Here is a 22,730-nt window from a genome sequence, read left to right as displayed (position 1 = left end):
GAGTCAGCAGAAAATGGCTAATGTTTCTCTATAGGCAAGGATAGAAATATTAAAATAAGGTGATTTTTTTTTTTACTTTAGTATAATAAGCTATATCAAAAGAATCTTGAAAGTGATCATCATGAGATCATCATCCCTTTCTACAGAGTGTATTATACTCATGACTGGAGTACCCAACCTGTCTATTACATCTTATTGAAGAAATAAATGGATCTGAAGAAAGATAAATGATCACCAGGGCTTAAGGGGCTATGTTAAAAAGATGGTTAATAAGGAGTGCCTGGCTGGTTTGGTTGGTAGAACATGAGACTCATCATTACTCAGGGTCATGAGTTTGAGTCCTACTTTGGGTGTAGAGATTAACTTAAAATTTTTTTTTCTTTTTTCTTTTTTAAATTTTTTTCTTGAAAGTTAATAAGTTAATAGGTGGCTCAGTGGTTGAGCACCTGCCTTTGGCTCAGGTTGTGATCCTGGGGCCCTGGGATTGAGTTGAGCATCAAGCTCCCTTCAGGGAACCTACTTCTTCCTCTGCCTGTGTCTCTGCCTCTCTCTGTGTCTCTCTCTCATGAATAAATAAATAAAATCTTTAAAAAAAACCAAAAACTTTCCAACCAGAAACCTTAAAGTTGTTACTTTAAAAACAGTATAGAGGCACTTGGGTGACTCAGGTAAGTGTCTGACTCTTGATCTCAGCTTAGGTTTTGATCTGTTCAAGCCCTGTGTTGGGTTCACACTGGGAGTGGAGCCTACTTAAAACAGAAGTGATTTAGGGGTACCTGATGGCTCAGTTGGTTAAGCATCTGCCTTCTGCTCAGGTCATGATCTTGGGGTCCTGGGATCAAGTGCTGCATCCAGCTTCCTGCTCAGCGGGAAGCCTGCTTCTCCCTATGCTTGTACACATTCATTCTCTCTCTCTCTCTCTCTCTCTCTCTCTCTCTCTGTCAAATAAATAAATAAAATCTTGAAAAAAAAAAAAAAGAACAGAAATAATTTAAACATTTAAGGGGCACCTGGCTGGCTCAGTCAGTGGAGCATGCAACTCTTGATCTCAGAGTTGTGAGTTTGAGCCCCTCAGTGGGATGTAGAGATTACTTAAAAATAAATCTTTAAAAAAAAACCCATGATTATCTAAAATCTTAAATGTGCAGAGGTGCCTGGGTGTCTCAGTCATTTAAGTGTCTGACTTTGGCTGGGGTCATGATCTCAGGGTCCTGGGATAAAGCCCTGTATCAGGTTCTGTGCTCTGCAGGATGTTTGTTTCTTCCTCTGCTCTTAAAATAATTGAAAAGCAATTTTAGACTGAATACTTAGTTACACTTTAGAGACATTTCTGAAAAAATAAGTAGTATACATCTGTATAATGCATTATAGTTGAGAAAATGCATTTTCAGAAAAATGCATTTTCATATTCTTTCATTTGAGTATCATCCATATTGCTGGGGAGAAGGTGAAAGGGGTATATTTATCCCCACATTACAGATAATAAGTTCAAATTTAGAAAGGTGACTACTCAGCTGTACCCATTGAATGGCCATCCATAGACACTTATGTCCTAATTTCATGCATTTCTAAAAGTTTTAATTAATTAAAGTAATCTCTACATCCCACATGGGGCTTGAACTTACAACCCTGTGAGATCAAGAGCCAAAAGTTCTGACTGAGTCAGCCAGCCATCCCCATGGTTTGGTTTTGTTTTTTTAAGAGAGAAGACTTGTTAATTTTTATGGAGTTTGGAAGAAAAAAATAAATATATGGGATAAGACTGATAGCATACAAAAATACTACATGAAAAGTAATAAATTAACAATACAATAAATAAGTGCTATAGGAATCCATAGGATTTATAAACATTTTGATGAGTTGAAGCATTTAGGAAAGTACTCCTTGAGTATATGAAGTAAAGTTATGAGAAATGTGTTGAAATCAAGAAGTAAGGGTTGAGGCTTAGAAATAGAAATGCCTAGGATATTTTCCTGAGTTGGGTGGAAAGGAAATAGTATACCATTTTTACAGGTACCTATTGAATAAAAGATAGGGATCCCTGGGTGGTGCAGCGGTTTGGCGCCTGCCTTTGGCCCAGGGCGCGATCCTGGAGACCCGGGATCGAATCCCACGTCAGGTTCCCAGTGCATGGAGCCTGCTTCTCCCTCTGCCTATGTCTCTGCCTCTCTCTCTCTCTGTGTGAATATCATAAATAAATAAAAATTAAAAAAAAAAAAAAAAGAAATGCCTAGGATATTTTCCTGAGTTGGGTGGAAAGGAAATAGTATACCATTTTTACAGGTACCTATTGAATAAAAGATATGAAACATAAGATAAATGCAAAGATTTGCCAGTCTTGTTTATCTTACAGTTTTATTTAATATTTAAAGCAAATCCCCACATCATTTTACCTATGTTTTCTTCACTGTACATCACTTAAAGATAAGGATTTTTTAAAACCACAATACTGTTATTTCATATGACAAAATTAACTTTCTTAATATACCCAGTTCATCTTCAGATTTCCCTTACTTGTCTGAAAACTCTTTGTAACTGGTGTGTTCTATTGACATCCAGACAAGATCCACACTTGTGTTTGATTGAAATATCTTTGAATCTCTTTTTATCTGCAGCAACCTTTTACATTTGTTTTCCCTCATACCATACACTGTTGAAAAACTGAGCCTTTTGGTCTCTAGAAGTTTTAACATTCTGGATTTGGCCTGTTGCTTCCTTTTACTGTCATGGATAAATCTACTTATCCCCATATTTCTGTAAACTGGTATTTAGATGTAGAGATGTGATTAGCTTCAGATTCTTTTATTCCCTCTCTCATTTTCCTCCCTTTTTCTTTTCAGCATAATATTTTGTATGTGGGACTTTGTAATTTCTGTTGTATAGTATTAGAGAGGTACATAAAACTTGGTTGTGTAACTTTCAATGATGATAAAAAGAATGAACAGATTCAGGGGCGCCTGGGTGGATCAGTGGTTGAGCATCTGTCTTCGGCTCAAGTTGTGATCCTGGGGTCCTGGGATTGAGTCCCACATCAGGTTCCCCGCAGGGAGCCTGCTTCTCTTTATGCCCCCCCTCTCCCGTGTCTCTCATGCAAAAAAAAAAAAAAAAAGAAAGATTCAGGTGTTGTTAGCCTTATGTGGCCATTAGCTTTCAACCTTTCAAGGTTTTAGCATCCATTGGCTATCTGTTGCTTAAATCCATCATCTCTAGAGGGTTGAAAATTCATGATTTTTCTACTTTGATCATTCCTTCTGCATTTATTAGCTATTAGGGAACTTCCAAAAGAAGCAGTTAGTATTTGAGTTTTGGCTTAGTCAACAAGAGAACATAATTCTTTTTTAAGAGAGCATATTTTTAAGTTTCATTTTAGAGCCAAGTTACATATTAGAAAGCTCTATGCATTTCATGTCCTCAGTTTGTGGGAAACAGAATTCAGAGGTTTGGAAAAAGAGAGTTCATCTACAAATGCTGTTTTGACCATTTGGCCATACCTTACTGCATATATGTATGTATGTATGTATCTGTTTTTTTCTTTAAAGACTCATTAATTTATTTTAGAGAGTGTGTCGACAGTGGGAGGGGCAGGGTGAGAGGGAAAGAAGCAGACTCCCTACTGAGCACAGAGTCAAACATGGAGGCTTTATGTCATGACCCTAAAATCATGACCTGAGCCAAAACCAAGAGTTGGACACCAAACCGACTGAGCCACCCAGGCACCCGCCCTTATTGCTCATATATTACAAATACTTTAATTATGTGCTGTTTTTTAACACTTTGAATTGTCAGACTAGAGAGTGGTTATCTTTTGGGAAGTTTCCCTTGAACAGAGATTATCTTTTTGACAGTGATCATTGTTTCAGTGATTTAAGAACACATACAAAGCCATATATAAATGAGTACAAATAACTATCCTGCTATTTGAAAAGTGACATCAAAATTATGTAAGTGAAATCTCATCTGTCTGTAGGGTGAACAAAGCACTATGACTTATGTTTTGATATGCAGTTATTTATAGAAATATGCTAATATAGTTTCTGTTATAAATGTTATGCCTGTATATTGGTATTTATGTGTGTGTGTAGGTATATTATTTATGTCTGTATGTATTGGCTAAACATGGTACTGTAGCAGCTGTTTACACAGGAATTTGTTATTGTATATTATCCCTTTAGCCCTGACATTAGAAATTTATTAAATGGGCCAGAAGATTTTGAGGGAAACTCCTATGACCTCAGTATAGTGATTTTTGTTATGAGTTCCTGCCAAGATATTATCCATATATAAATAGGGTAGGTTTACCTAGATTATTTCTAAAGATACATGTTGTTGTGTTACTTTTCTTTAAATACTGTTTTATCATTCGGGAAAAATCCTTAAAATATGTCAACCAAATTTATGGTTGACATTAAAGTAACACTTTAAAAAAGTGTTACCTTTTAAAAATTACTTTTAGTATAAGCAGCAGCATTAGAGATGAGGATCTTGATAAAGAATTTCTACTTTCTTTCATTACCAAAGTGTCAGTGGTGCAGCTTCAATTTGAATCATGAAGTTATGTGTGACTGATTTACATGCTTTAATTTAACTGCTTTTGTGCTGAAAGGGTTTGTTTTTGGAAAGTTTTTTAATGCTTAACCATTAACTACTTCAAAATAAAGTTTTTGCCATACTCTTTAGTAGTATATTCAGAGTTTGATCTAAATCTTTAAGTGTAAGTCTGGGCAACCCTGGTGGCTCAGCGGTTTAGCGCCGCCTTCGGCCCAGGGTCTGATCCTGGAGTCCCGGGATCGAGTCCCATGTCGGGCTCCCTGCATGGAGCCTGCTTCTCCCTCTGCCTGTGTCTCTGCCTCTCTCTCTCTTTCTCTCTCATGAATAAATAAATAAAATCTTTAAAAAAAAAAATAAGTGTAAGTCTTAGTATTTTGACCAAAATATCTCATGTTGCCTTAAAAATAGTATTATAGATCAGGAATTGCCAAAATTCCTTTTTTTTTTTTTTAAAGATTTTATTTATTCATTCATAGAGGCACAGAGAGAGAGAGAGGCAGAGACATAGACAGAGGGAGAAGCAGACTCCATGCAGGGAGCCCGATGTGGGACTCTATCCTGGGTCTCCAGGATCATACCCTGGGCTGCAGGTGGCGCTAAACCGCTGCGCCACCGGGGCTGCCCTAGGAATTGCCAAAATTCTACTTCTTCCTTCTACATAATTTTTCTAAGATTTATTTATTTGAGAGAGAGCACGCTTGCACATGTGTGCACATAGTCAAGCACAAGTTGTGGGAAAGGCAGAGAGAGAAAAATCACTCCTCAAGTAGACTGCCAACTTGGAGCTTTGATCCCACGACCCTGAGATCATGACTAGAGCTGAAATCAAGAGTCAGATGCTTAGCTGTCTGAGTCACCCATGTGCCCTGACTTCTTCCTTCTATATAATTTTTGAATAATTTTTAAAGCAATCGATACTGTAAATCAGCAAAGGCAACTTACTAATATCTATTTTATATGCATTTGCCCTTCTGTTGAGCATTTCCTCAGGGATCCATATTGTAGAAATATTCTCGTGTATTTAAAGAAGATCTGTTGAAGGGTCTATAAATGCAATGATACCTTTAACAGTGAAAAATATAAAGAAATATCCACCAATAGGGAAATTGCTTTCTTTCCTTTTTTTTATAATTTTATTTATTTATTTATTTAGAGAAAGAGTGTGTGTGCAAGCTGGGGAAAGGGCAGAGTGAGAACGAGAGCCATTAAGGCAGACTCCGTGCTAAGTGTAGAGCCTGATGCCAGGCTGGATCACACAATGCTAAAATCATGACCTGAGCTGAAATCAAGAGTCTGACACTTAACTGACTGAGCCACCCAGATGCCCCCACCAGTAGGGAGATTATTAAGTAAACTATGTACATTTACATAATGAAGTCAGCAATTATTACCAAAAATAAGGTAGATAAGTATTGACACTGAAAGATGGAACAAACAAATTGAAAAGGCAAATATAGTATACTGTCATTTTTAAAAATAAACAGCTCTTATGTATATTTATGGATAGAATTTAGAGGGAATTACATTGTATCTTAACATGAGTGTGAGTTTTGGATGAAGACATGGTCTTTCACTTTCTTAGGTATTTAAGTTTTGAGCAATGAGAATGTATTGATTTTAAATTTTAAAAATATTTCTTTTTTAAAAGAAGGAGTGAACAAATAATTTTTAAAATAACAGCATAAAAAAATAAAATAGCAGCATAGGCATTAGGTGAGTATTGATTTTTAAAGTATTCAAAACATTTTGTAGGCTTTCTGTAATTTCCTCCAGAACCATGTAACAACCTCAGTTTGTGCCTCCGTTCTTTCCTGGTTGTGGAATATTAGATCTCATGACAGCAGTCACTTAGAGCTAAAATGAGACTTTGTATAGGGGAGTGAGACAGGAGCAGTATATGAAGAAGCAGTTAACTATAGAAGTGGGACAACTAGAATGTAACTGCATTAAGAAGTCTTAAACCATGAAGAGTACAAATAGTACTAAATTCTAAGGGCAAATTTTGAATGAGAGGTAGGATAAGGAGTATCATAAAATCTCAGTTGGTGGCTATGGCAAGAATAAGGGCACAGAAACAAATCATGTTTTGTGTGTGCAAGGCAGAAAGCAATTTCATTGTGAATTGTTCTCTGAAGTAGGTTCACTACCACATTGATCAATAGGAATTACCAGGACAAGGTTCAGGAGGATTGATATGAGTAAGGAAATTGGGAGAGTGGTATATAGAAAATGCTAGGCCAGAGAGCTTATGTGGCAGTCACAGAGGGTGAGTGTGTTAGTCCCAGTTGTATCAATTGATGGTCACGTCATCACTACTTAACCATTTCATTAATTGCTCATCTTACTATGGGCTGCTGCTTGTATTTTTTCATAAGCAAACCTTGGTTCATTATGAAGTTTCTTATTTCTTAACTTTAAATGATATTTTCTATGGCTTTATTACTTCTTGGCACACTAACACATACCTACAGTTTTGAACATTAAAATGTATACTTCATTCACATTGACACTGGGGCCCATGTAGATTCAGTATGTTCTTCATCCTGTTTAAATTGTTTCTGCCACTTTTGTCCTCCCCTGTGCATAATGCCCCCAGTGCCACTGAGTATATTAAATAATGTTCTTTCTTCAATTGTATTTGAACTTGCAGGAGAGACATTGATTTTACTTAAAAGTTTTGTTATGACCCAGAATCTAGATAGGATATATCTTGTCCACAGGGTGTCTGCCTAGTACAAAAAGATATTTGTATAGACAATAAAGTAAATGCTTAATTTTAAATTGATGAGCAGAACAAAAATGAATGGAATTTTCTTTGATGCAATTTTTTTCCCCTCCAGACCAGAATCCGTAGAAGCTAGCCCTGTGGTAGTTGAGAAATCCAACAGTTATCCCCACCAGTTATATACCAGCAGCTCACATCATTCACACAGTTACATCGGTTTGCCCTATGCGGTAAGTGTCAAATATTTTTCTGGAGCGGTATTTTTTCTATCTAGAAGTTGAAAGTAGATGTTTGAGGTATTGTGCATAAAACTGAATATTTAAAAGACAATACTGTCTTATATTATCTAAACAATTAGGTATTAAATTTGCAGTTTAATTTTTTTATTGCTCTATATTTATTCACGGGATTAAAATTCTAGAAGAGGCATTCTCTAGAAGTTTTAAAATTATTATTATACTGTTAATAGTTTAGTGTTAGAGTTCTTTATATTCTCTATAAAAAATTCATGGAATTGTATTCTGTATTTTACATTGTAATTTATATAGTAAATTACATAATTACCATTTATTGAGCACTTCTGTGTCATACTTGTTCTAAACATTTTTACATGTATTATCTCATTTAATCTTCAAAACCAACCTCATGAATGGGTATAATTTTATAAAATTTTATAAAATTTTAAAAATTATAAAATTTCATAGCTGAAAAATGTTTCATAACCTTCAAAACCAACCTCATGAAAAATGTTTCATAATCTTCAAAACCAACCTCATGAATGGGTATAATTTTATAAAATTTTATAAAATTTTAAAAATTATAAAATTTCATAGCTGAAAAATGTTTCATAGCTGAAAAAATGAAAGCTTATCTAAATTAACTTATTCAGTGTTTCATAGCTAATAAGAGGCAGAGGTTAGATTGAAAGTTGGAGAACTGGACACATTTGTGATACTGTCCAGGTACAATTATTATTATTATTTTTAATATTTTATTTACTTATTCATGAGAGAGAGAGAGAGAGAGATAGGCAGAGGGAGAAGCAGGCTCCACGCAGGGAACCTGACGTGGGACTCAATCCCGGGTCTCCAGGATCATGCCCTGGGCTGAAGGCAGCACTAAGCCACTGGGGCTGCCTAAAAAAACAAATTTTAAAAAATCTTCTGTTACATACTTTATAGTGATAATATGTCTTTATTAGTCATTTTTGTTTTTGTTTTTTGTTTTTTTTTGGTAGTTTTATGGTTTTATTAGTCATTTTGTTTTGTTTTGTTTTGTTTTTTTTTAGTTTCCACATTCCTGAAGTGTTTTTCTTTTCTTTTTTTTTTTTAAACCTCTGGTACCTGCTTCTATCTTGAAGGTGGAGCTCTTTGACCATAGGAGTTTTTTTGTGTGTTTTAAAGATTTTATTCATTTATTCCTGAGAGACAGAGAGAGAGAGAGGCAGAGACAGAAAGAGAGAGAGAGAGAAGCAGGCTCCCTATAAGGAGCCCGATGTGGGACTTGATCCCGCATCCCGGGATCATTCCCTGAGCTGAAGGCAGATGCTCAACTGCTGAGCCACCCAGGCATCCCTGACCATATGACTTGTAAGGATGTCTTTTGATTGGAGAGATGAGGGCAAGAGTTTGAAAGAAGTCACTGTGTAGGTGACTGAGGTTTTAGGTAGACATTTTCACTTCCTAGTATGGTTTAATATCGAGCTTTACCATGTCATTATTTTAAAGGTATTAAGGAAGAAATGGACCAATTTCATATTTCTTGAGAACGTAAATTAAGGATCAAATTTTATTTGTGTTCATATTGTTGAAATTATATTGTGCTGTATTTGTGTTCAATTATCCAGGACCATAATTATGGTGCTCGTCCTCCTCCAACACCTCCGGCTTCCCCTCCTCCATCAGTTCTTATTAGCAAAAATGAAGTAGGCATATTTACCACTCCTAATTTTGATGAAACTTCCAGTGCTACTACAATCAGCACATCTGAGGATGGAAGTTATGGTACTGATGTAACCAGGTGCATATGTGGTTTTACACATGATGATGGATACATGATCTGTTGTGACAAATGCAGGTAAAATATTTTACACCATTAGTTTACCTTTTTGAATTTTGCTAACCTTTGATATTTAATCTTGGAGAAGATAGGGTCACTTTTAAAGGAATTGATGAATGCATTTTTTGATGCATTGCTGCTATCAATGCGCAGTGTGTTTTGCTAGAAAAAGTCCCTATGGCAAAGAAGCTCTCTTAGAGTTTATTAGAAATCTTCATTGTTGACTGAGTAATAGGCAATCAGTTCTGAACTTTATTCATACAGGATCCCATCTCTCTTTTTGCTCATTCAGTAATAATACAACTACATGTAGTGGTAGACAAGATAGAAAAATGAGCCCTCTGAATTTCCTTTGGAATTATTTGTGCTGTATAGTCAACTGTGATTTTCCAGTTTGGGGGAATTATACATTTTGATTGATGTTTGTTTGACCTGACTCTCTCACCTCCTTTTGACTTGAACCTTGCAGCACTCTGGAGTCTCCTTGAACCAGAACCACAGTCTCCCCTCCCCCAACCCTGGTTCAACCACCAAGAAAGGCCTCCTCCCCTAGAGAAGGTGTGATTGGGACAGAAAGTGGGGTTTTGTTTTCATTTTTTTTTTAAGGGGGGAGGGAGTTGGGGAGGATGGAGAGGGAACAACAGTAGGATTTCAGCCTGAAAGTTACTGAGTCCATCCCCTGCACAGAGTGGGAAGCAGAGAGGATTTAAGCAGTGTAGTGTAGGAGGTAAGAAATTTTGGTGGCTTTACACAATTTCCTGGGTCAGATCTTTGTGGCATAGCTTCATTATTTGATTTGAAATAGTATAACATATACCATATTTGAATATGAGGATAAAAATACATCTTAAAAAAAAATACATCTTAGAGCCAAATAGAAATTACTTTTCGTTATTTGTAATTTTGTTCCCATCTATTATGTGGTTAGGAGTTGGATGTTATTGATATAAAACATGCATGTAGTTGGATGTTATTGATATAAAAACATTATATTTCAAAATGTTGATTTGCTTTTGCCAAAAAGGGGGGAAATTACTCTTAATTGGAGAGTAAAATTTGATATTTTTATGTAATGTGATATTTTGAGTTAATTTTAATGAAAATATATTGTAACTTTTCAAATTTAAAAATTACTGTGACACATATCATTACTATGAACAATCACCTTAGTTAATTTATTCAGGAGGTAATTTAAAAATTAAAATAATAACTTCAATGATAACTTGTTTTCTTCATTATTTTTTAAATAATTAGAAATTCTCAATTCATACTTTGATCATTAATATAGTTTTAGTTGATATTGTCTAATGTAATAAATTATATACCATTTGTCAGTGTTTTCATTTTAATGCATGTTTTCTTTTGATTTCATTACAATGATCCAGATATAATATAGAAATAGCTTAATTAGAAAATAGTGAAATAGTCCTTAGGATTTATACCTATCTACAGATCCTTGAAGGACCATTTCAGTTTTTGGATTGTTCAAGGTACTTGCTTCTCAGCAGCTGCTCTCTGTTATCAATCTATTTTTAGTTGTTTTATTTTTCTACTGCTTAATCTGTAGTAGACTAGCAAGGCTTTATCTTTTATCCTCTCTTCTAGTTCTGTATTGCCACTGTGTATTTCCATGTGCCTATACTCCTGTTTCAAGTTTGACACCTAGAGCTCAGATAATTTATTCATTTACTAGTTTTGTTCTGTTGTCTTCATGACATTATTACTGACCCCCAAAGTTAATTTAGTTTGTTATTCTAACCCTCCTTGTCAGGTGCTCTGCTTTTCTTTCTCACTTTTTTCTCCCCACATCTTATATTCCATTACCTTCCACCTCCTACCAGTTCTTTTCCCAACATTCTCAGTTCAGAAGTGAAGAACATACTGTAGCAGTTAATTCAGTAGAGGTATATTAGAAGTGGCTAATTATTATGTAAAGAGTAATTAAGACTATTTTTAGGAACTATTTTTGGGCCAATTAAAGTCTTGGCAACAAAATACAATAATGACAAATTGAGAAGTTGCCTCAAGCTGATCTATGTATTCCATAAAAATAATTTGAGGAAAGGGTAGGTTTAATCCCTATCCTCACTGAATGTATCTTAGATTCTTTATCTCTTCTGCCACATTCTAGTTCTGTCTTTAACTCAGGTTTGAAATGTTGGAAAATCCTCTTAGTTCGTTTTTCTTTATTTTTTTAACTTCTTTGAATTAACTGTGTACCATCAAAGTACCTCTAGTTTTGCCTGTTCCCAGGTAGAGGAAATCTATACACATCCTGATATTCCTGTATAATCTGAATGAAAATCCCCCTTTATATAGATTAATTACATTCTGGCTGTTGCTTCTCATATCTATGTACTTGAGAAAATGTGGCTGTAATGGCGTCTTTTCTTTCTAATCTCCCAAATGAGGTTTTATTCAAGTCCATTATTCTCTAGGGTGCTTTTCCTATAAACTTGAAGTAATGTGGACATCCTCACTTTGTGACTTTTGATAATATTTGTAATGTATACCTTTCACATTTTTAAGTGATACTTGCTTTAGAAATATATATATACACACACACACACACATATATATATAATATCCTATACTTGTCCTTTTGTCTTTGCATCTCAAAGTTTTATTCCCCTAAGAACATATTTCTATGAATTCGTCACAGCACTTTTAAATACTAAACTCAAAGTGGGCGCTTACTAAGTGATAGTTAAATAGAATATCAAATCTTAAGTTAGGATGATTCTATTAATATTTTATATGTTCTGCTTTTTTCTTTAAGTGTTTGGCAACATATTGACTGCATGGGGATTGACAGGCAGCATATTCCTGATACATATTTATGTGAACGTTGCCAGCCTAGGTAAGTTGTACATGCTTATAAGATTGCCAGTAAATTTGCTGAAGTAATCTTCAGTGAATAGAGGTTTATATGTGAATTCTGGATTAAACAATTAGTGGATTGCTGTGTTTCATCAATTCTAAGATACAATTTTCATTTTTCTATTTATTTATTTTTTGGGGGGACTCTGATAGCTCTAAAATCAGGAAGAATCTTTCCATTGATAATCTGTTATGGTTTACTTTGTAAGGTATTTTTACTTTATTAATAATGCATAAATTAATAGTGCATCCTCTAAGTGATGGCATATTTTTTCACTGGAGCGTACTATGTTAAAGAGTTACTAGAAGGACATTTCCTTAGTTAAAGAATTTTGTAGGTCTATAGTATCATTCCACCACCCTACGTCAACAATTTTCAACAATCTTTTTTCATTTATACTGTCATATATTTCTTCTCCCTTTCACATATTTTAATGGAAATCCCAGATATATTATTTCATTCGTATGTATCCCTATGTATTTCAGTATATATGTGTCTATATGTATTTCATTATATATCTGTAAAATAATTTTTTAAAAACCAACCCCAAAGCCATTATTGTACATGCAACGAAATGTATTATCACCCAGCCACTGTTAAAATATTGATTGGTTGATACATCGGTCTCTTAAAACTCTAGTTACAGAGTCTTACTCTTCCATTACGCCACCAACTCTGGTCTACTTTGCAGTGTGTTTAAGGAACTGAATTGTTTGATTTGTTTGCTAATTGCATTATTATGATACAACTGGTTTCTATATCCTTTGTATTTCTGTAAATAAGTATGTGATCAGATTATAGGTTTGATTTTTTTGGGGGGGTAGTTAAGAATATTTCATAGACTGCCCTATCGGGTGACACTTAATATCTGGTTGTCCCTATGATAGGACACACTGATAGTCCTTATTTAGATACATTAATTTATTAGGGGTTGCAAGTTAGTGCCATGTTTAACTTATTGCTTATAACTTATTACCTGGAATATTTCTATAGAAACAAAATATTAACTGTTCTTTTTTTTTTAAGATTTTATTTATTTATTCATGAGAGAGAGAGAGACACACACACACACACACACATACACACACACACACAGGCAGACACATAGACAGACAGAAAAGCAGAGAGAGAAGCAGGCTTCACGCAGGGAGCCCGATGTGGGACTTGATCCCAGGACCCCAGGATCACACTCTGGGCCAAAGGCAGGCGCTCAACCACTGAGCCACCCAGGCATCCCAACCATTTAGTTCTTGTAAAAAATACAGTTGACACTTGAACAATATGATTAAGATCTGTGCGAGTCTACTTAAATGTGGATTTTTTTTTTAAACGTGGATTTTTTTTTTCAATATAGTACTGTGAATGTATTTTGATGACTTTCTTAATTACATTTTCTTTTCTCTGGGTCACTTTACTGTAAGAATAGAGAATATACTACATATATTAAATATGTGTTAATCAACTGTTATCAGTAGGCTTACAGTCAATAGTAGGCTGTTAGTAATTTAAGTTTTTTGGAGAGTTAAAAGTTATATGTAGGCTTTTGACTGCATAGGGGGTTGGTGCCCCTAACTCTTCATGTTGTTCAAGGGTCAACTGTATTTCATTGAGGAAAGGCAGGATAAATGCTTGTTGATTCTTACCCTTTATTTACTAGTGTTCAGAATACTGAAAAGAAATTTAGGTATTATGAACTCAGGGATTTAAACATCTTGGATATCAGTCTTTTGCAGTAATTATCTTTATTGATACTCAGTTTTGGTCAGTGGAAACCTCATCAAGTTGGCTCTTGAGCCCTTTTGACAGTATCCTAGTGGTACTAGCTAGGTTTTGTGATTCCTGGTATAACAAAGTATCTCGAGCTTAATTTATACTTCTGTGCCTTTAATTGAGAATTGGTTTTCAGAACTAGAATCTGAGAGCTAGTCATGCTCTTTCCTACTGGATTGGTCAGTGTTCCTAGGTCTTTGTCTTTCTAGACAAAACTAGGAAATATGTTCTATGTGTTTATTTTAAACATGTGAGTTTATACAGATAATTGCAATTTAAATTTAGAAATCTAAGGTTTTCATTTAACCATTTTTTAAAAAGATTTATTTATTTTTTCATGAGAGACACAGAGGGAGAAGAATGTGGGACTCAATCCCATGGACTCCGGGATCACACCCTGGTTGCAAGGCAGATGCTCAACTGCTGAGCCACCCTGGGGTCCCTCATTTAACCATTTCTATATACCATTTATATCAACTAATTGCCAACAACACAGACAATAATGTAATTAGAATATCACCAACTACTCTGCTTCCTTTCATAGGAAAATATAACAAGTCTCAGAGTAACAATACTAACACTAGCACCAACAATATGATTATGTAAAACAGTATGTATGTATGTATGTATTTAAAAAGTAAACTTTGCACCCAACTTGGGGCTTAAGTTCACAACCCTGAGATCAAGAGTTGCATGCTCCACCATTTGAGCCAGCCATATGCTACTTTGTAAAAGAATTTAGAATTTTTTTTTTTAACCCTTAAGATATGTTCCACAAGGAATATATGGTTGTGTTTAAAGTCCCTTAAAAAAAAAAATTAAAGTCCCTTAAAAGGGGACACCTGGATTGCTCAGTGGTTAAGCATCTGCCCTTGGCTCAGGTCATGATTCCTGGGTCCTGGGATTGAGTCCCACATCAGGTTCCCTGCAGGGGAGGGAGTCTGCTTCTCCCTTCGCCTATGTCTCTGCCTCTCTCTGTCTCTCATGAATAATTAAATAAAATATTTAAGACAAATAAATAAGTCCCTTCAAGGGATTTCACTGTGTGATTATAACAGCAGCTGGATACATACTATGTTGATGAGGTTATATTATTTTTTATAATAAAACATTTTGAGTTAATTATAGGTTCACATACAGTTAGGAAATAATACAGAGATTCTGTATATCCTTTACTCAGTTCCCCCCAGTGGTAACATGTTCCAAGACTATTTATACAATATCACAACTAGGATATTGACATTGATATAGTCAAGATACAAAATATTTCCATTGCAAGGATACCTAATGTTACTTTTTACAGCCACACCACCTCTCACCCCTCGCAACTCTCCCATCCTTACCTTTGGCAATTCCATTGCTGTAATCTGTAGCCCATGGCTATAGTTTTATCATTTCAAGAATGTTATTATATAAATGGAATCATACAGTATGTGACCTTTGGGATTGGCTTTTTTTTTCCCCTCTGGAGAGCCAGCCAATTTGTATATACCAGTATTTCGTTCTTTCCAGTTGCTGAGTTGTGTTCTGTGATATATATATTCCGTAATTTGTTTAACCATTCACTCATTGAAGGACATTTGGGTCTTTTCCACTTTTTGGCTATTGCAGAAAAAGTTGCTATGAACATTTGTGTACAGGTTTTGGTGTGAATGTAAGTTTATTTCTTCTGGGATAAATGCCTGAGGGTGCAATTGCTCAGTCTCATGGTGATGGCATGTTTAGTTTTATAAGAAATTGTCCAACTATTTTGCAGACCAGTTGCCCATTTTATATTCCTACCAGAAATATGAGTAACTAGTTATTTTTTATTTTTAGGATTTTTTATACTTTATTTTCATAATTATATACTTAAATGATTATATCCTTCCACCCCTGAAATAAAATTAAAAAGGGATTATTCTTTCCATTGTTTATTTCCTTATTAGAAACAAATACGTACATACGTATTTGTATACCTTTCCTTACTTAGGTGATAGTATATTACAGTTTTTGCCACATATCCTTTTTTCTCTTAAAAATATATGCTGGAGAGACACCTGGGTGGCTCAGCAGTTGAGCGTCTGCCTTGCACTTAGGGTGTGATCCCAGAGTTTGAGGGATTGAGTCCCTGCATAGGGCCTGCTTCTCCTTCTGCCTATGTCTCTGCCTCTCTGTGTGTGTGTCTCTCATGAATAAATAAATAAGTCTTAAAAATATATATATTTGTGTATGTGTGTGTGTATATATATATATATATGCTGAAGATCACTTTATAAGTAGTATATAGACACTGACTCATTTCTATCTCTTCAATATGCTCCATCTTTTTCATGTAATAGTTTATTCAGCCAGTGCCCTTTCATGGACATTGAGTTGTTTCAGTCTTTTTAAATTGAAGATTGAAGTGGGATTGTTCAGTAAAAGGGTAAATATTAATGTATAGGTAAAATTTTGTCAGGTATTGCCAGATTCCCCTGAAATAGGAGCTGTACACTTTTGAATTCTTACCAATAGTGGATAAGCATGCCTATTTTCCCAAGGCTTATAAGAGTGTATGATAGACTTGTAATTTTGCCAGTTTATTGCAAAATTATAATCTCAGTATTATACTTTTCATTTCTTTATTATGAGTGAGGTTTTACTATGTGATCTTGTTTCACCTTATAACAGTTAACTAACCTTTTGCCCAGATATTTTTTTTTAAGAATTTTTAAATTTTATTTTATTTATTTATTCATGAGAGAGAGAGAGAGAGAGGCAGAGGGAGAAGAAGGCTCATAACAGGGAGCCTGATGTGTCTCGATCCCGGGACTCCAGGATCACACCCTGGGCCAAAGGCAGGCACTAAACCGCTGAGCCACTAGGCGTCTCTTGCCTAGATAGTTTTTGATGGTGTAAATGTCTGTTAATGAATTCAGTAAGAGCTGTTTTAAAACTGATCGTTAGGGAAGGTAGTTTGTTGAGTGATACCTCCTTATTATTTTGTGATAAATAGGATGGTTATCAGTAATGCTAGGATATTTATATATCCTAGTAGACATTAAGGCATGCCTATTACTGAATTGTAGACCTTTCAATCTAGAAATCTAGAGCTCTATTCTCTCATCTAAGAATAATAGCTAATCTTATTTGACCTCTAGACTGATAAGTTTTGATAGTGAAAATGTTGACAGGAAAAATAAAACAATTACTATGGATGATGTAGTTCACAAGTGGACAGTTCATGAAATATTTTACTTTTTTTTTTTTTTAAGATTTTATTTATTTATTCAGGAGAGACACAGAGAGCGAGGCAGAGACACAGGCAGAGGGAGAAGCAGGCCCCATGCAGGGAGCCCGATGTGGGACTCAATCCTGGGTCCCCAGGATCACATCCTGGACCAAAGGTGGCGCTAAACCGCTGAGCCACCTGGGCTGCCCAAATATTTTACTTTTTAAAAAAGTTTTTATTTAGGACGCCTGGGTGGCTCAGGGGTTGAGAGTCTGCCTTCAGCTCAGGGTGTGATCCTGGAGTTCTGGGATCAAGTCCCACATCAAGCTCCCCATAAGGGAGCCTCCTTCTCCCTCTGCCTGTGTCTCTGCCTCTCTCTTTCTGTGTCTCTCATGAATAAATAAATACAATCTTTTAAAAAAAAGTTTTTATTTAAATTCCACTTAAGATACAGTGTTATACTGCTTTCAGATGTATAATATAGTGATTTAACACTTCCATACATCATCACCCAGTGCTCATCACAAGTATGCTCCTCATCCTTATTCCCTATTTAATCTGTCCCCTCTGTTTGAAATATTTTACTTATTTGTTAAAGGGTATATATTGATTATTTCAAAAGTGGAAATAATTTTAGGTTAACTGTAAATTTAATACAAATAGATTCTAAATCAGTGGTGTACATTAATTTTAAGAAATTTATTTTGGTTTTATGTTAATAGCAAATTCCCCAAAATAAATCCCTCTAAGAAATATTTGTATGGTAGTTTATTTATATTTCATTGATTCTGAGATTTGATACTATGGTTATAATTTCTGGCTCAAGTACATTTCACATCAGTTATAAAGATCTATAAAGGGATCCCTGGGTGGCGCAGCCGTTTGGCACCTGCCTTTGGCCCAGGGCGCGATCCTGGAGACCCGGGATCGAATCCCACATAGGGCTCCCGGTGCATGGAGCCTGCTTCTCCCTCTGCCTATGTCTCTGCCTCTCTCTCTCTCTCTCTCTGTGACTATCATAAATAAATAAAAATTAAAAAAAATAAAGATCTATAAAATACTTTGGTATTGAGTTGTTTAGTTACATGCCTTAATTTGTGTTTCTATATATGTAAATAAAATACATCTAGATAGTGATTATCATATTAGTATCAATAAATAGATTTTGAAGAATATATGAATGCATCTATAAGCTTCTAAATGTTTCAAGTTTATGTATTTAAGATGTTTGGGGTATAACATAAATGCTATTTATATAAATGTTGACATAAGTAATGACCTAACAAAACCGTGGATTTGGACCCAATTTGAAAAGTGCCCTCTACTTCAAAAGAAGCTAATAAAAGAGATCTGACATTTCAGTGATCTAAAATGAAATCTTAGGCTGTAAAATACCTTTACTGGTTTAAAATAAGAATAAAATATATCTATATTATAAAATATTAAAAACTGCTTTAAAATAAAAATCTGAAGTTTGAAAATCTAAAAAAAAATAAAGAAAAAGTTATTTTGGTTTTAGTTAACATTGTTAGCATTCTTTTTTCAAGACTTTTTGCTTTAAATATTTAATTTGAAAAAAAAAAAAAAAGTCAGGCAGCCCAGGTGGCTCAGTGAAGGAAATCTTACATAGAGTCACTTAACTGGCATCTACTGTTAATTGTGCTAGATAAGATCTGAGGCAATGGAGAGTACATATGTTTTATACTGTTTGTTTTTCGATAAGAACATTAGAGAAATTGGGACACCTGGGTGGCTCTGTGATTCAGTGTCTGCCTTCTGCTCAGGGTGTGATCCTGGAGTCCTGGGATTGAGTCCCACATCGGGCTCCCTGCATGGAGCCTGCTTATCCTTCTACCTGTATCTCTGCCTTTTTCTCTGTGTCTCTCATGAATAAATAAATAAAATCTTTAAAAAAAAAAAAGAACATTAGAGAAATGGTAAAGTTTATTACATTTAAAGCTGATCAGTTTTATATCTAAATATATGAAAATTTAATAAATAATCATGTTAATATTTTACTGTAGGAGTTTGGATAAAGAGAGGGCAGTGCTACTACAACGCCGGAAAAGGGAAAATATGTCAGGTAGGTGAAAAGGATTTATACTGAATTAAGAATAGTGTGATTGAGAGAATGAGTGGCCTGCGTATTTTAGTTGGATATAAACACCTTACCAGTGAATGTTGATTGTACACATTATTTACAATTTCAGGTAGAGGTTTTAATTAGTCTTTTTTACAGATTATAGAATAAGAATGTACTTATTTCAGAAAATGTGGAAAGTAGAGGAAAATAAAAATTATAAATCATCTATATTTTTCTACAAAGATAACAAATTGGTTTAAAGAAGTATTAAAATATGTTTGCTTTTCCGGAAGATGGTGATCCATTAGTTCATTATATGGAAATAGTATTTCATTTTTAGGAATAGATTTTAGAAGTACAACTGTGAGACAACTTTCACTTTGGCTTAAAGGAGTACCAGTACAAATGGTTTTGAATAATTGTAGTTTATTGAACTCTTCCTGTTTGATGGACATTTAGATCGTTTTCAATATTTTTTGTTTGTTATTATTACAAATGGTACCTTCAGTGAAACCCTCATGGATAATTTTTTATTGGATTTTTGTTCATCTTTGGATATATACCTGGAAATAGGATTACTGGGTGAAAAGGTAAGTGTAGAACTTTGCTAGATATGGCTAAATTTCCATTCATAGGGAATTTTGAATTTCCACTGGTAATTTATGCAAGTGCCTGTTTCCCACAGTCACATCACCTCAGTGTATTGTCAAGATTTTTGTATCTTTTCTAGTTTAATGTATAAGAAATGGTACTTGTAGTTTACATTTAAATGTATCTTACTTAAAAAAAATAAATGCATCTTTGCGTGAGGTGAGGAAAAGTTTATTCTTCAAACAGAAATACAGTAGTTTGTCGTGTAGAATGCTGTCTTGTTTTTTGTTTTGTTCAAAATAGTATTACAAGTACAGTAATTTTTATTTTGCCTTGGAAGATGGTGATACCAGTGCAACTGAGAGTGGTGACGAGGTTCCTGTGGAATTATATACTGCATTTCAGCACACCCCAACATCAATTACTTTAACTGCTTCAAGAGTTTCCAAGGTTAATGATAAAAGAAGGAAAAAAAGTGGGGAAAAAGAACAAAACATTTCAAAATGTAAAAAAGTAAGTTTTTCCTTTTTTAAGATGAGTTAGATGGGAAGTGTTGGGACCTGAGTTTTATAGGAAAGGCAGGTGAGTAATGGATGGTAGCTAGAAAAGGCCAAATCTAAGCTTTTTAAAACTAATTTTAACATTTTAGTATATTTTAGAGATTGAAGTATCATAGAGAAGAATGTTTGCATAATGATTTGAAATCATCACTAATAAAATTAGTCATAGAAAAACAAAAACTAAAAAAAAAAGAAAATTGCTGTTTTAGAAAACAAATAACAGTCCTAAATTTTTAAAAATTTTATGTGATAAATTATCCCAAGGATATAATGGCACAAAACCTTTTCTAAGGCAGTTTTTCATTAAATTTGTTATAATTGCTACTGAAGATTTTTGTCTCCCAAGGTAAAAAAGTACTTTTCATGATGACTATATTGTTATTATAGAGTGAAACTATCTCTAGATATATAATCAAGGTTTTTTTCAAAGAAAGCATTTTTCTTTGAGTAATTGTTCATGATATTCTTTCATTGCTTATTTTTAGGATTTTATTTATTTATTTATTTGACAGAGTGAGCACAAGCAGGGGAAGGGGCAGAGATGGAGAAGCAGACTCCCCACTGAACAGGGAGCTCAACTCAGGGCTTGATCACAGGACCCTGATATCATGACCTAAGCTGATGACAGACAAAACCAATGAGCCACCCAGGCACTCTGTCTGCATTCTATTTTTAATTAATAGAATAATATTCTAGTAGATGACTTTAGTGAACTGATTGATTCTTAAATATTACATCCAGTTTAAAAAAAAAAAACTCAGAATTCCATGTTCTTTCAGGCCTTTCGTGAAGGATCTAGGAAGTCATCAAGAGTTAAGGTAAATACATTAAATTTAAGTCCTTAAAAAAAATAAAAATAAATTTAAGTCCTTAGTACTGTCAGTTTCAGTTTTTTAGGAGCTTACTAAGTGCGTGCTTGTCCATAATCTTTGTTTTCATCATTGTGTATCATTTCATTATTATCTTTATCAGAAGTGGCACCATTGAGAATCTTAATTTGATTAATTTGCTATCTTAAGAGTTTAAATTAACTCTGTTAAAAAAGCAAAAGGAAGTGGTATATCAGTAACACTGAGAATTTGAAAATTTGTGTGTGTGTTTTTTTTTTTTTTTTTTTTTTTTTTTGCACAGTTGGGATTCTAGTGATTTAGTCAAGTCAGTTATAGAGTACTATAAAATCACCGTAGAGGTACAAAGTAATCATTTGTACCTTGAATTAATTAGAATATATCCTCAATTTTGTAGATGCCCAGGTTGCTGAGAGAGGCAAGGCTCGTCAGCTCTGCCTCCCCCTAAAAGATAGGTGTTGGATCACAGAGGTCAGCTATATAGTGTTTTTGTAGCTTCCTAGGTTATGTGGTTAAAGGATAATGGGTTTCTCAAGTTGTCAGATAGTAAAATTGGATGTGAAGAGCCTGTTACAGTATATCTGTTATGCCAGTAGTGTAAAGCATGATCATTTATTCATTATTCCATATTTCCTGAAAAACAAATCATTAAACAGCTATCCAGTGATGATGATTACATGTTTTTGTAGTTCTTTCTCAAGAAAGTTAATACATGGTGTCACTGCAAACCCAAAGTTTCATAAAATGTTCCTTATGTGTTAAAATTGGGGATTTTATATTAAAGTTGTGTTTATTAAAGTTGTGTTTATGGGATATTCTCTGACATACTGTACGGTCTGCAAAAGTTTTTGGATTCAGCTAGTGGAAACTTAATAATTCACTAGTTTCCCTTCCTTTCTAATATATCCAGTCATCCCAATAGCAGGTTTATTGAAGAAGGGGCATCTTTTACTTAAGTGAAATATTTTCATTTATTATATAAAGAAATGACTAAGGAAATAGAATTTTAAAAATGCTTTGTATGTCTTTGAAGATATTTTTCCTTAACTCAAAGATACCTCTTTAAGATCATAACAATTCTGGTTAGTAATTCTGTAGTATTTATAGGTTCAAGAGATATAGAAGAATTTACTGTATCAAATGTATACCAGGTCAGTAGAAGGCTTGGGTGAGGGGAGGGTAAAACAGAAAGAAAAAAATTAAATTTATATATTTCTTTAATAAAGCTGAGGAAAGCCTTAATATGTAATATTTCATATTTGTATAAAAATCTATTATAGGGTGGTTACTATAACATGGCATATTTAAGTATATAAAGTATCAATTGGTAAAAATAAAGCTACTCCTATCAAGTAGTTGTTCAACTTACTATAGTTTGTTTCATTGTAGAAAAGTGATACCTTGTATAATAAAAGTTCGTTATTTATGGAATGTGGACAAATGATAAATTTTAGTGTTACTGTACATGTCTAA

The 22,730-nt window shown here is 34.2% G+C and overlaps 1 protein-coding gene across 6 annotated transcripts in view; it reads left to right on the top strand.

Moving 5' to 3' along the window:
- The window catches only part of KMT2E (lysine methyltransferase 2E (inactive)), a 92,607-nt gene that overhangs the window by 42,525 nt on the left and 27,352 nt on the right, over positions 1 to 22,730 (top strand). For 5 of the 6 annotated variants that reach the window (XM_025449484.3, XM_025449485.3, XM_025449483.3 and 2 more), the window contains 6 exons: positions 7,389 to 7,503; positions 9,120 to 9,349; positions 12,111 to 12,191; positions 19,200 to 19,258; positions 20,190 to 20,362; positions 21,189 to 21,227. In XM_025449484.3, coding sequence (XP_025305269.1) covers positions 7,389 to 7,503; positions 9,120 to 9,349; positions 12,111 to 12,191; positions 19,200 to 19,258; positions 20,190 to 20,362; positions 21,189 to 21,227 — 697 coding nt within the window. Of the gene's footprint in view, positions 1 to 7,388; positions 7,504 to 9,119; positions 9,350 to 9,800; positions 9,890 to 12,110; positions 12,192 to 19,199; positions 19,259 to 20,189; positions 20,363 to 21,188; positions 21,228 to 22,730 lie in introns of those variants that run through there. The other variant, XM_025449486.3, reaches the window with a different exon arrangement.

The sequence above is a fragment of the Canis lupus genome, chromosome 18, assembly GCF_003254725.2.
Source record: "Canis lupus dingo isolate Sandy chromosome 18, ASM325472v2, whole genome shotgun sequence".
In the NCBI taxonomy this organism is placed as follows: Eukaryota; Metazoa; Chordata; class Mammalia; order Carnivora; family Canidae; genus Canis; species Canis lupus.
Note: the sequence above shows the minus strand (reverse complement) of the source record. Positions and strands in the feature narration are given on the sequence as shown.